At 50.9% G+C, this 13217-nt stretch overlaps 1 protein-coding gene across 2 annotated transcripts in view; it reads left to right on the forward strand.

The window, feature by feature from the left end:
• Positions 1-13217, forward strand: part of LOC149354891 (uncharacterized) — a 175808-nt gene that overhangs the window by 152284 nt on the left and 10307 nt on the right. Inside the window, exon 4 of one of the 2 annotated variants that reach the window (XM_089583546.1) lies at positions 12320-12568. In XM_089583546.1, the coding sequence (XP_089439672.1) occupies positions 12320-12568 (249 nt within the window). Of the gene's footprint in view, positions 1-12315; positions 12569-13217 lie in introns of both variants that reach the window. The other variant, XM_089583545.1, reaches the window with a different exon arrangement.

Below are 13217 nucleotides of genomic sequence, written 5' to 3' on the forward strand. Positions count from 1 at the left end.
CCGATTCCACAAATGAATTGCCCAATTCAGCACCACGCTGACGAACACAACTCATGTTCACAGCAGATCTCATGTGAGGTATACACTCATCGGGCTTGTATTCAATAAGGTTTTTCAAAATGCACCGGTTGCGAGAAGATCGACTAGTTCTTGAACTACTTCAAAGAGTTCCTTGAATTCCTTGAAGGACTTCAAGGAGTTCCTCACTCCTGATAGGGCGAGAAAAGGGTTTGTTTTAGCATGTACAGCGAGGGAAATAAAAGTCATTAAGGCTGCATGTCGTACTCATTAGCAAGGCGATTTGATCTGACAGCTCACCATGGTTAGGAAAGTTTCAGAGACATAGTTAAACTCCGCTGTCGAGATAAGGTGTCCATGTTTAGGCTCCTGCTTGCCAGAAGTTCCTCTCCGCCTCTTGGCCGGAACATTATACGCGCACCTACGCCATCCTGTCAGCTCATATATTACTTAGTTAAGAGAGTGGCACCTAGGGTGACGTGCAAAGCATATTTCAGCGTGCTTGGGACGCATAATAAACTTTAAGTTTATGCTTCTGAAAGCCGTCAGCTCGCAAGAAAGCTTGCTGCGACGAATATCAGTGAAGACGATTAAAGAAAAAAGCCTAAGACTGCTTCCTGAAACTTGCCGCGTACTGTCCCAAGCCAGAAACATGCGCCACGCATTCGCGAAGCTACAAATAACGACAGTATAATAACAACGAAGAAAACAGAAAGACGAGCAAGTGAAGCTCAAGTGCGGGTTTGCGCAGACGGTAACGGCACCAGCTGCGGAACGGTGGTCTGCCAAAGCTTATGCAGCTTGCGTAGAGAGGAACCCCTTATACAACTATACATTCGTCGCACGCACTGGATCCCTATGCAAACCTGCCGCATAAAAAGGCCCACATGGTGGGCCGCAGCAGTTCTTCACATGCTTCGGACCATGACCGCCGCCAAATCGGAAGCCGAGTTCGGCAGCAGGGCACACGCTAGGAATCTTCTCGAGCAATGCGTGCACTCGGCAGCTTAGTCTGGCTGGTTAAAAAAGACGTCCCTTAGATTATGTTATCCTAAATGCCTTAACAGATTGCTTTCGCGATTACTCAAGCGTAGAAGGAAGAGGAAAAAAGGCCGCCATTGCCTCTCTCCAGAGAGAAATGCGCGGTGGCGGATAAACGGAACTAAGAATTGCGCCTTGCAGTCGACACCGAACAATGTACAGGAGGCGATTATTCTATTTTATGTGTTGAAGAGAACGCTGCCCGGTAGTACAGTTGCTGGGAATTTTTTTATTCAAAAATTCATCACATGCAAGCTAGCTATACATGTTACAAAAGCAGGTATATCTGCTTGCGAGGTTTTTACCTTTTTTCAAGTTTCTCTCCAGCGTTCTCACTTATAATCCTGGCTATTTGAGCCGAAAACATCTTAATTTTTCTGCTGCGCTTAAGAAATAGTTTTCCAATGCCTGATCTCTTTATAACCGCCCAATATGTGCAGCAAAGTTTTCCTATTCGAGATTGCATGAAAATTGCAGATGCCAAGTATTCGTTCATGCATCAGCTTACTTTTACGGAAGTGCTTCAATGCCTTTACAGTTTCGCTTCTTTTACTTAGCACAAAAAGCGACTACAAGCAGTGTTGAGTAAATTTATCTGCAATAGTGTTCTGGGAAATGACGACAGATCACTCCGCGTGGTCCATGCGCTAATTTCAAGTATGAACGCGCCCGCGACTGCTCAAAAGGACAGCCAAAAACAGTTAATCGCAACGAACACAGTAATCTGGACAGCAGAGTCAGCTGTAGCTTTAAAAAAAAAATAGCGGAGTACATTATATTTCCGCTGTAAGTGACACCTGTCATGCATGCGTCAGATTACAATACGATGTGCTCCTGTGTCTGGCCGCCTGCTGATGTATAAAGTGTTGTAATAAGTTTTTATAGATTCCATTTACTTATTCTGTTATTCCACAAATATGCGTGCTCAACAATACCAACCTCAAGAAGCCATTAGAACTAAAAAAAAAGGAACAAGACATGCTTTGAAATGCTCAACAGTCAAAACGAAGTGTTAGTTAAGCAATGGAACACTATTATTACCGAATGAAAGCCGCGTCAGTTCTCTTCTCCCCCTTAAGAGGCGCTGTCCTTATTAGAATACCTCTGGCTGCACACATTTCTATACTTCGCACGCATATTTTCTACATAAAGACAGCAACTAAATATCGTAATACGGTGCTGCGGCGTATTCAGCTCCGCGGTCTTAAATTCAGAGTAGCCGAACAGCGTCTCGTCAGAGGGTCCGGTGGGCAGAACTTGGACATGCTTGTAGCTGAAGCACGCGATAAGGCCCTCGTGCTATAGCAATCATTCTTTTTCCACTACACCGAAGCGTGCGTGCTCGGCAAGGAGATAAAGACTGAACACGAGTGCGCACGCGGACTGGTGCTCACTGACGTGCGTACGTCATCTTTCTTCCCCCTCTCAAACGACGTTATTTGAGTGATTCTGCCCGTAAATATATACACACACCGGAAGCGCGCTGTGCCGCCTAATTGCTGCTGCCTTTGTTCGCAAAGCGTGGGAGTTCCCCAATACGTGCGCGTCTACTGAAACCAGAACAACAAAATCCCCAGGTTTTCCTTGCTCTTCTTCTTCTTCTTTTTTTTTTTTTTTTGCAGAATGTGGTATACCATGAATTGCGTGGGTGGGTATGGCGCACTCGCGGAAAGCAAAGGGATAATGAAGGGAATTAGACGTGCACGCAATGTTGTTTCTTTTGAGAATTTCGGGAAGAGCGCGGACTTCCGTTTTCTATGCGGGCATTTGTGGCTGCGGACGAACAGATGCGAAGATGCGAACCAAAAATGTCGTCTGCTGCGCTGTTAGGCGCGGTCACACGGAAGGAGGATAGTTTGCGCTCGCGTTTCTCTCTCATCTGATGAATGAGCACGAATCGGCTTTGGCTATAGAAGACAACTTTTGCTTCTGCTTATCAGGGAATAAAAACAGCGCATACTACGGCGCAGCACTGTTTTGTGCAAGGTAATAACCGAATAGTAGTGCGCCGCCGCGGTGGCTCAGTGGCTATGGTGCTCGGCTGCTGACCCAAAAGACGCGGGTTCGATCCCGGCCGCGGCGGTTAGAATTTCTTTGGAGGAGAAATTCTAGAGGCCCGTGTACTGTGCGATGTCAGTGCACGTTAAAGAACCCCAGGTGGTCGAAATTTCCCGAGCCCTCCACTACGGCGTCTCTCATAGCCTTAGTCGCTTTGGGACGTTAAACCCCATAAACCAAACCAACCGAAAAGTAGTGCGATATATGCGATTTGTTCGACATATGTATTTATATACGTGATATTAGCATGCGTTATTGTTTGTCCTCTCTCCTTCCATTACGCTTTCAAGGCGACGTAGCTATGCAGCAGAGGGAAGTATAGAACGCGGCTGCTGATTCGGAGTTTAATAGCTTTCAAGTGATGTGCTGTGGTGCCACTTTCTTATAACTGATTCACATGTAACCAGATGATTTACTCTACGCTCGTAGAACTACATTATTCGGTCTCATAATTCCGCCGACTGTCTTGAAAATATATGCAGAAAATGCGACTACTGACCATGTGGCCTTCTCGATGCCTCTGAATTACTGATATTGTGAAGCACAACAAATCATAACCGTGAGATGTATGTACCTATGTATACGTACACCCGACGTCGAAAATAAATGGAAGACGACTCTGTTGAAAAAAAATTTAATTTCTGTGAATCCAAGGAGTGGCGGTCGAGATTTATCGGAGCGCTGCGTAATTCGCGCAATCACAGATATTCCACATTTATCTATTCAAGGATGCATGGAATTAGGGCAATGAAATTAAGTTTCTTTCGCTATTATAGCCTTCCTTTTACTTTCGACTGAACCTGCATGTGCTGTTTTCCTGCTTGAAGTATTTGCATGCTTACGCGTCCACCGCCACGTCCGGGAGCTCCAAAGTGATTGAGATCGTCATACTGCGCAAATCAAGACAAGATTATGTGCACGCGAGCCATTAGTGCCTTGGTGGCGGTCACACTAAGTTATCTTCGTTGCTCTCTCCCTCGCTCCTTTGATCTGTCTGTCTCAATTTTGCGTAGGTGGTTCAGTGGTGGAATGCAAAAGAAAATATATCAGCCAGTTGCCTGCTCCATAACTTCGGATGTGTTGCTTTTGGCACTCGCAAGTGGGAGTTCCGAACCCTCCACCGTTGTTACCAACTGCACTGGCTGAGAGCCTGGCACTTTTCACGACTGGTTTATAGTTTCCGGCTCATGCACCACTGATCGTGAATGTAGGGGAGCTCAGACGCAAGAACGTTGCACGGTTTCATTCTCACTTTCAGCGTCGTGTCCTCCCGTGCACTTTCGTTTCGTTCACATGCAAAAGGAACAGCAGAAAAAAACAAAACAATTGATTTCCCAATTAAGCGCACAACTTTTCCCCGCTCTCCTTATTTCCGAAGGCTCGCACGTGCACACAAAAGCGGCACAAACTCCACCCGTCCGTATCCTCGTGTGTAGTGAATGTTCAACTGCGCTTCAAAAACCACTACTGCGTAAAATGGCTCCGAAGGGGAGGCAGTGGCTAGGCAGTGGGTGGGACGAATTACTAGGCGCACGCGGCCATAATCGTCGCTCGGAGCACGAAAGCTTCCTGCCTCGCGTGCGTCGGAATAAATCTCCGGCTGCGCATGCGCGTCCCCCTTGGGGCGAAATTAAAGCGTCACTGCAGCCTTTTAAGGGCGAAACAGAGAGATATGCGCCAACGAGAACAATCAGAGGGCCATGAAAGAACAGGAACCGCATTTTTTTTTTTTCCCCTCGCGCGCGCACGACAAAAAGGAGCGGGAAACAAGCCGCGCAGCAAAGAAACTGATCGCGTGCGCGGATGACGCTTGCGTCAACCGGAAGCTGGAAGAGCCGGCCGGAAGTGACGAACGCCCGGGTGAACTCCTGACTGGCGCTTTTTTCTCTGTTCGCCTTCTGTTTAGGTCCCTTGCTTTTCAGTTTTTGCGCGTAAACTGCTTCACACGCTTGTTGTATCGCGGGCCATTACAGAGACTAAATGCTTGCAGGTTCAGAGCGCATGCCTGTCACTTGTATTTTACGTGGCGGCTTTAGAAGCAGCACTGCACCAAGCCCAGCGCTGAAAGCGCCAGCGATTTTCCGCGATTCGTAGGGTTGTTCTACATATCATTAAGAAATAAAATTTCAGACACATGTTCTCTTAATTTCCGTGCTGACCGTCGTGGTTCATGCATGTAGTTCTCCTTCGCTGAAAGAAAAATTACTCTGCGCATTTCTTCTCACCCGCAGTCGAGGCGTCATGTACGAGACAGACAGCGCAGCGAAGCTCATGGCGTACCAAACAGCTGCCGGCTAGTCTGTGACCAGTCGTGCGGCTGCTGTTTCTGTAATTCGGATGAGGTCACGTGGCTGCATGCGTCCGTCTCGGTTCTCACAGTCTGCGGTTGCAAGACGCTGTGACGCTGGTCGCAAGTTAAAACCGCCTCGCCCGATAACTCGAAGATCGCCGAGTTGATGAGCATGTCTGGAACATAAAAGGGTTGTCCCTTCTCTCGAACGGTAGATCGTGAAGGTCGAACAAAACTGAAGGTCCGCGCAGTTTCGTCTTGCGGAGTCTCATTCTGAACACAACTTCTCTTCCGAACTCGTAAAGTAAGAAAACGAACGCATCTTTAGTACATCGTATGTGGCGAATCTGGCGAAGGAGTAAAGTCGCTCTCCGAATTAAGTACTACTCGGCGCTGTGTACACAGATCTGTCCTGTTCTACAACCGCGCCTTGCGCTCTGCTCCGCGTTATCTGTAGCGATGGCAGCCGGCTCCGCTCATCGCGATCTCGTTGCCAAGAAAAAAAAAAACGCCATAAACGTCCACATACGCGAGTTTTCTTGCGGCGGTAAAACTGAAATAAATAGCTCTGTAATTCCTAACGCGTCTATATAAACGCGAGCATGCACGCAGTTTGCCGAGGTCGGATTATATCGCTCTCAGAAACGTCCACCGGACCTCCCGCGGGCTGGCGTCGTTCGCGAACGCGCGATGCTTTACACTCGTTTTACGAGTGCTCCCGCCGATAAATGATCGGCGACGGGTACCTGCAGTGCCATGGGCGATTACCGCACGTTTGTTGCGAAAAGTATCCGAAAGCAGAATCGTTAGAGCGGCCGGTTCTGTCCTGCGATGCCGTCGGAAGACGTGTGTAGCGTACTGTCCAAGTGCAGCGCACTGTACGAATGTTAGAGCAACACAGCTCGCTAAGGCTCGGGTGAACTTGGTTACCAATGCTGGCGTTAGGCAGTTTGAAACTAGGAAGGCTTCATGCATTTTTTTTCTTTCTTTTTTCCTACAAAGGTATAGCATGAACAGCACAGCAAGTCTGCGGCATCAGTGATTTGTGACGCACAGAGCAACGCGGGCTGTGATGTATACAAGCTTCGGTTAAACATTCCGCAGTGCGCGCGCAATAGTTCAGTAGTGCGTCACATGAGCGCGCGGTCACACTATTTCTGACGCACGCGAGGAGTTTATTTTATATACTAGCTCACTCTCTCACTAGTTAAGTTCCTCTCCAACCTGCTGGGCAATAAATCAATCGACATCCCGTCCGATCAGTCAATCGATCAATCACTCGCCATCTCGCTAGCTCGTTATAATTCACACACTTCATACATAATTTACTCTCTCCCCTGAGCTGTGCTTACGCAGTTCCGTAGCGAGCATTCTCCAGAGCCCCCGGTGAACGGCGTTGAAGTGCCAACTGCAGCTATTATGACAATGACACGGCCACCGCCGGCGGTGGTCACGAAGAGTGCTCGGTCCCAAAAAGGTCCCAACGCCAGTTACGAGTATTAGCGTCCACGCGCTCGTAAATAAAGACCTCTTCGAGGCTCGGCGCAAATAGGGCCTGCGGCGCGCAATTTCGAGCAACTTCTGTACACCGTGTATGGCTGTTAAGAGCTGTGAAGACCCCCAGATGCCCTTCTTTATGGCGAAGGAGTCGCTCTTCCACGCCCCGCGGAGCGCGGTTGGTACAGCGCTGTTCCGCAAACTGGCTCCCCACCTACAGATGGAGTGCGCGAAGATACAAGCGATCGGCCGGCTTGCGCTCGGAGCGGGCTGCGTTCGTGACAGGCATATAAGGGCCCTCCGTGGTGCTCCCCCTCCGTCGTTGCCATCTTTTCGTGCATCCCAATAAACATGGAACGATTTGCCTGTTAAACGAGCCGGGGAGGAAGCTGTTCTCGACTTGATCGCCGCTCCTAGGGCAGAGGTCGCAAGAGTCGTTTAGCTGCGTACGCACTCGTCGTCGACGATATCGCGTGGGCTGGGTACGGCTTCGGGGGACGCCCGGCGCGCTTGTTTGCACAGTCACGTCGGCCCGCGTGCCCCGCCAGGGTTTTGATGCGCTCCCATTCGCAGAGAGGGGAAGGGAGAGGGGCCGCAACTTCGCTCACTTCTCTTCCATGCGGTTCACGTGTGCAACGGCCGAGGCGTTGCGCGGGCGGCCCTTTCACGCGCACGAGTGTGCGGGTGCCGAGAAGCGACACTGCTGGTCGAATCGGCGTCTTCGATTCCGCTGTGCGGTGAGGCTGCCGGTTTTACTCGGCTGGAAATTTCTCGCCGAAAAACGCGCTTCTACTCCGAACGGAGTGATGAAAGAACGACTGGGTTGAGGAGCAGTAATAAAGGTGTCTCTACGTCCCTATTCCAGTCAGCGTACTTCCCCTGAGCCCGGCGGCCGCGGAGTCGCGCAGGGGCTACGCGGTTTGCCATGTGCCCCTAGAGCCGATCAAAGGCCCTCTGCGTGCTCGCGCCCCTGTCCGCGGCGGCAGCAGCAGCCAGGCGGCGCGAGACACGCAATGTGGCGCACTGCTTCTTCTCGAGGGGGGGCAGCGCACTCTGCCGCGAGTCTCCGGGGCCCCGTCTGGACTACCTGGCGCCCCGCACGCAGACGTATATATAAGCCTCGTAAAGGCGAAGGCGCTCGTAAAAAAAGAAGGCCCCGCGAAGCCACCGCCGGCGCGCTGAGAGGCTCCCAAAACGTTTGGCGTCTGTCAGGGAAAAGCCGCGGCGATGATGCCTCCCCTGCAATTACCCGCGGCAGCGCGAGGATCCCATGCAGAGTGTGACGCCTGGGAACGGTGGCCAGCGGCGGAGGCGACTTGAAGACGTCGCGTCGGTCGAGGCCTCAGCCCCGCATGGTATGCGGCCATCCCAGAGACTCATTTTCGGCTGCGCTTGTGTGTGTCTATGCGTGCGGCCACAATACGAATTGCTCCCGCACGCGCTCCGTTTTGCCTTGGTGGAGTGGGCTCAAAAGAAATGACGGAAGCGTTTAGAGGAATTGACATCTGTGAAGGAGAGGAGAGCAGGGGAAGGGAGCAGTAGTGTCCTCGCTCAGCTGAACGTGTCACATATCTGAGCAAACGAACTTAAATACTATGGGTTTTCGAAGCAAGCGGAGTTTCGCGATGGCGGGATGTACGGATATACTATAGTCTTCTCAGACCTGCTGTTCCGAGCTCTGTAAGCGGAGGAATAATGATGGCTTCCTAGGGTACCACAAGCCCAAAACACGCGGGCCGTGGTTTTAAATACTAATGTCACAATTGCAACATAAGCATTTATTTCTACAACTGGGGCACAGAGAACGAGAGCGCATCGTGACTTTCCATTCATATTCGACCCTGCCCCACGCAGGAGAAAGCAAAAAGGAGAATCACTCACTCACTCACTCACTCACTCACTCACTCACTCACTCACTCACTCACTCACTCACTCACTCACTCACTCACTCACTCACTCACTCACTCACTCACTCACTCGCCCACTTCCTCACTCTCTCATTCACTCACAATGTTCTTACTAACTCTTACTGACTCGCTATTACTTCTCTCACTCACTCACTCCTTCTCACTAGCTAACGCACTCACTCGTTTTGTCATTTCGTAGACAACCGTGCTTTGAGAGGGGGCAAATAACTGTGCTGAAGAGCAGGGCCGAAAGCTGCCATGCGAGGGGCGTGCTTGCGATGGCCGGCCATTCAGCTGTCCGCAGTCGCCTCACCGGTGGGTGCGTGTTTGGCTGCCTCCGAGCATAACCTCTGGCCGCGAGGTCTCACTGCAAGAGCCGCGATGTATGCACCGTGAGGGAGGCTGGCGCACGCGTGTATGCGCGCAAATGGAAGGGGCTGCAACGTGTTCACAGGTCGGCCGGTGAACACTTATGCACTTCAAGTGGAGGCGTGTCAGGGTTGCACGGTCGGTTACGGGTCACTGTCTGCACAAGTGCACCGGCAAACGACAACACTGAGAGGCGTCGGTGTGACAAGTTGTCGCTCATGCCGAGAAACAACCGCCTTAGGAGGATGTTTCAGGTGATAACAACGTTCGTGGTTGCCTTTACGTCTATTCATTTGAAAAGCTGGTCGAAGGAACCAAATAGTGAATAAAAAAAAATACTGGTAATGTTTCGAAGGCCGATCTCATTGATATTACTGCTTGCGACTCGCTCACCTCGCTAAATGTCTATTCAAGAAGGAATTCACTTGCTGAGGCAGGGCTTTTGCGCTGTGAGGCTTGGATTGAGATGGTATAGGCTGTCCCGCTGTTTAAATGTCGAACGGCTTCACTGTTCCTGCCGACTGCCCCGCAGCTTTCTCACCCTTTCGACGCCGATATACGCACCCCTTCCCGTGTATCGTCCCCAAGCAAGGTCACCAGTGCGATCGAGGCTACCTCGCCAACAACCATTAAGGCATAGGCCAGTGTATAAATTCCCGCTACGCTATCCAAGCACTCGCTCATCCGCGCCACGATATTCTGCTACCGACGCTATACACGGTGGCACATGGTTGATAGCAGTATCAAAAGGATGCACGAGTCGCACGTTACTGCTTCGAGCACTCGGTCTCCTACAGCGCCCGGCACGACCTTGTATATACATTCATACTGCAGTGCATAATAAATCCGCACAAAGGGCGCGCCGAGCGTGGAAATGTTATCCGAATCCGGAGGGGAGGAAAAAGAAGGAAATGGAGCCTGTCTTTTGTAAAAGGTCTCGTTTCATGTCATCCAACTCTCGCGCTTCCGTGCAGCGAGCGCAGGTGCGCTTTCATGCGGCCGCCGAAAAAGCGCCATTACAGATGGCCCTTTACTTCCCGCGGCAGTTGCGGAGGCGCGCGCGCGCCGATTTGCCTCGCGCAAAGAGGAAGCCGCCACAATGCGAAACACGCCAAGCGCGGCTAAAACGTTCCGCGCTTTTTCATCCTCCTGCCGCACTGCATGCAGAGGCGGCAGCGAGGGCGTTTTGGTCCATCACCGCGTGAATAGGCTGCGCACGAGGCTGCCCCGAACACCTGACGGCCAGCCAGATATGACCGCGGCTGAATGGGAGCGCCACCGGCGACTCGGAAATGCCCGTCGGAAGCCCGGAGCAGTTATTTGTTGGGCGCGCACACACGCCGATGCTCCTTCCCACTGGCAACTGCGGCTAAAACTCAGGGGCGGAAGAACGTTCTCGCAGTGCGCCTTCGTGTCTATGCAGGCGTCGCGCGGCTCACTGAACTCCGAAATTTAGTGAACTGGCGTCGCGGGTTGGGGGGCTCTCTGTTTAGTGATCACTGGAGACGTTAGCCTGGTAATCTACATGTCAGGCAGCTCCTGAGGAGGATAGTGATGACGCGAAACACGTTCACAGAAAACTCTCGTATATGCACATACACGCGCAAGATTGCCACTGAGTGCTTATAAGACCCGCGTCCTTGAGAAATTTTAAGAGGGCTTTCGTAGTAGGCAACGCCTAAGCTACGCCATTCCAGTGTCTGTGTGCTAGGCTGAGTGTACAGTTATGACGTAGGCGCAATTCAGCGGGGAACACCGATGTGTTCTCTCTTTAACAGTTCAGACTAGTTGTATCTCTCTTGCACTCAATAGTAGGGGGAAAGTTCGGTGTAAAATGGGGATTAATAACCACGAAACTGGGCCCACTATTGGGGTCACGGAACTTAAGCACACGCGCACAACTTCAGCCGCGCAGACGTGAGTCACGGTTATTGGAACAGCTGACCACGCTTGCAGTTGTCCCAATATTCTGCCCGGGTAGACATTCAGAAGAGGCATCTTGAAGAGAAATACAGGTTCCTGATGGTAAACATGGAAGCGAAGGAAAGACAAGCTGTGTGCTTTCGCTTTGTTTTGGCAGAACTGTATTTTTTTTTTAACAGACCTAAGAGTACAGGACTGAAAATAGAGCAGAAAGTAAGCTTAAGTTCTTCGGTGGTTTGGTGACCAGGAATTAGTTTTTGTGATCGCACAGCCGTGGACAAGCTGACTTGAAGCAAGAGAACAACGACCAAAAACTACCTGTGGCTCCATGCAGCCATGAGGACACTAACCAATAGCGTGATAAAAGTAGCACGAGAGTGCTGCCTGCGTCACGCGTCGGACGGAATGCCAAGGGGCTGATAAAGCCTGGAAGAGATAGGAACTCTTATCCTTCGGAGTAATACTTTTGCCGCGAGCATTTATTTTCTGAGCTTTGGTGGGTGGGGAAAAGTTTTCTACTTGTCGTTCGCCCGTTACAGCATGATGTTACACATCACGCTGTTAGTAGCTGGTAGTCTCGACAGAACGTTTTAAAAAGTCATGAATAAAGCCAGATGGACAATTCTACAAGTGCAGGTGTTCATTTCTGAGTAGCTGCCTTATACGGATAGTGTTATCGTGTTGGTTATCTTCTTCAGATGTGAAATTGGAGGTTAGAGATGAGACAATAGGTGTCCCCTTTTGCCCTGCGGGCCGATTGTTTCTGGAGGCGCTCTGTGGCTCGGGTCAGATCTGCTATAGTAAGATACAACTTAAAAAAACAGCAGTTGCTAACACTGGGCCGCGGTTCGCGGCGTCCTTTATTACTCCGCTGGCCAATCGCAACAGTAAACGAAATCAGCCTTTTAATGTTTCACTATATCAAACAATCCACGCATCAAAATTCTGGAGACTGATCATGTTATGTGCTTACGAAACGGACCACCTCGTGAAACTGCAAAAAAGAGCCAAGGGGGGGCGATAAAGGCACCGATTACCACAGACTGACACAAGGAGTTAAGTGTAATTGTTAAACGAAATGATGAGTCGATTTCAGTGCATTGAAGGTATTGGTTGGGCTTGCTGAGATAGTGGCAGTTCGAAGTTGTGGAATTCGACGCGAGTCGTTTCTGTGGCGCTCATCGTGCCTTCCCTTTGTCTCCGTGCTCGCAGGGAGCGAATCTCCGGAACGGACGCTCGAGTCGCCCCCTGGAGGCAGCGGCGGCGGGGGCGGAGGCGGGGGCATGTGCGCTCTCAAGATGAAGAAGCAGCGCAAGGCACGCACCGCCTTCACGGACCACCAGCTGCAGACGCTGGAGAAGAGCTTCGAGCGCCAGAAGTACCTCAGCGTCCAGGACCGCATGGAGCTGGCGGCGAAGCTCAACCTCACCGACACGCAGGTCAAGACATGGTACCAGAATAGGAGGTACGCCCGCTTGTTTCGGACACATGCATGCACGGGATGCGGCAGCCCTCTTCCCGATTGTGAGTGTCGGGAGTGCGATAAGCGAAATAGTACGAGGAGAAATGAATTTCTTTTTCTGCAGCGCACGAATACCGAATCAAAGAGATACATTCAGCCCGGGTTCTCGGCACGAAAAGTTATCGAATAGAGTGACGAGGAGCCGGTGTCTTAAAGTGTATCGATGTGCGGTGACATCGATAGAAAGGCGCGTGTGCTTTCACGTGTCTGCCAGTTCGGCGAGCTCAGGAGCTCTTGACCTGGGCAGAGGATTAAACTGCCTCAGATTAGGCAACGCTCTGGCTCGGTTAACGCTTGGAACGGGTACGGTTTGGCTGATTCTGCGATTTCTTTTTATGAGCAATTCGCGCAGGCAAGAGTAGTAGTGATACGTATGTCACTGCAGATATATAATTTAGAGCTGAGGCCATCGCAGCGTGCTGAGCGAAATTACGAAACATTTCCCTTGAGTCGCGGAGGAAAAGGAATAGGAGGAAAACACTTTAATTGGCAGGCTTAAATCAGGTGCCTAGGACATCGATGGCAAGCCGGACCACGGCTCCCTATAGGCCCTCGTTGGGGCCCGCCAAACAGGTGGCCCAGGTAGGGAGAG

The sequence above is a fragment of the Amblyomma mixtum genome, chromosome 3 (assembly GCF_055824585.1).
Source record: "Amblyomma mixtum isolate Tamu chromosome 3, ASM5582458v1, whole genome shotgun sequence".
In the NCBI taxonomy this organism is placed as follows: domain Eukaryota; kingdom Metazoa; phylum Arthropoda; class Arachnida; order Ixodida; family Ixodidae; genus Amblyomma; species Amblyomma mixtum.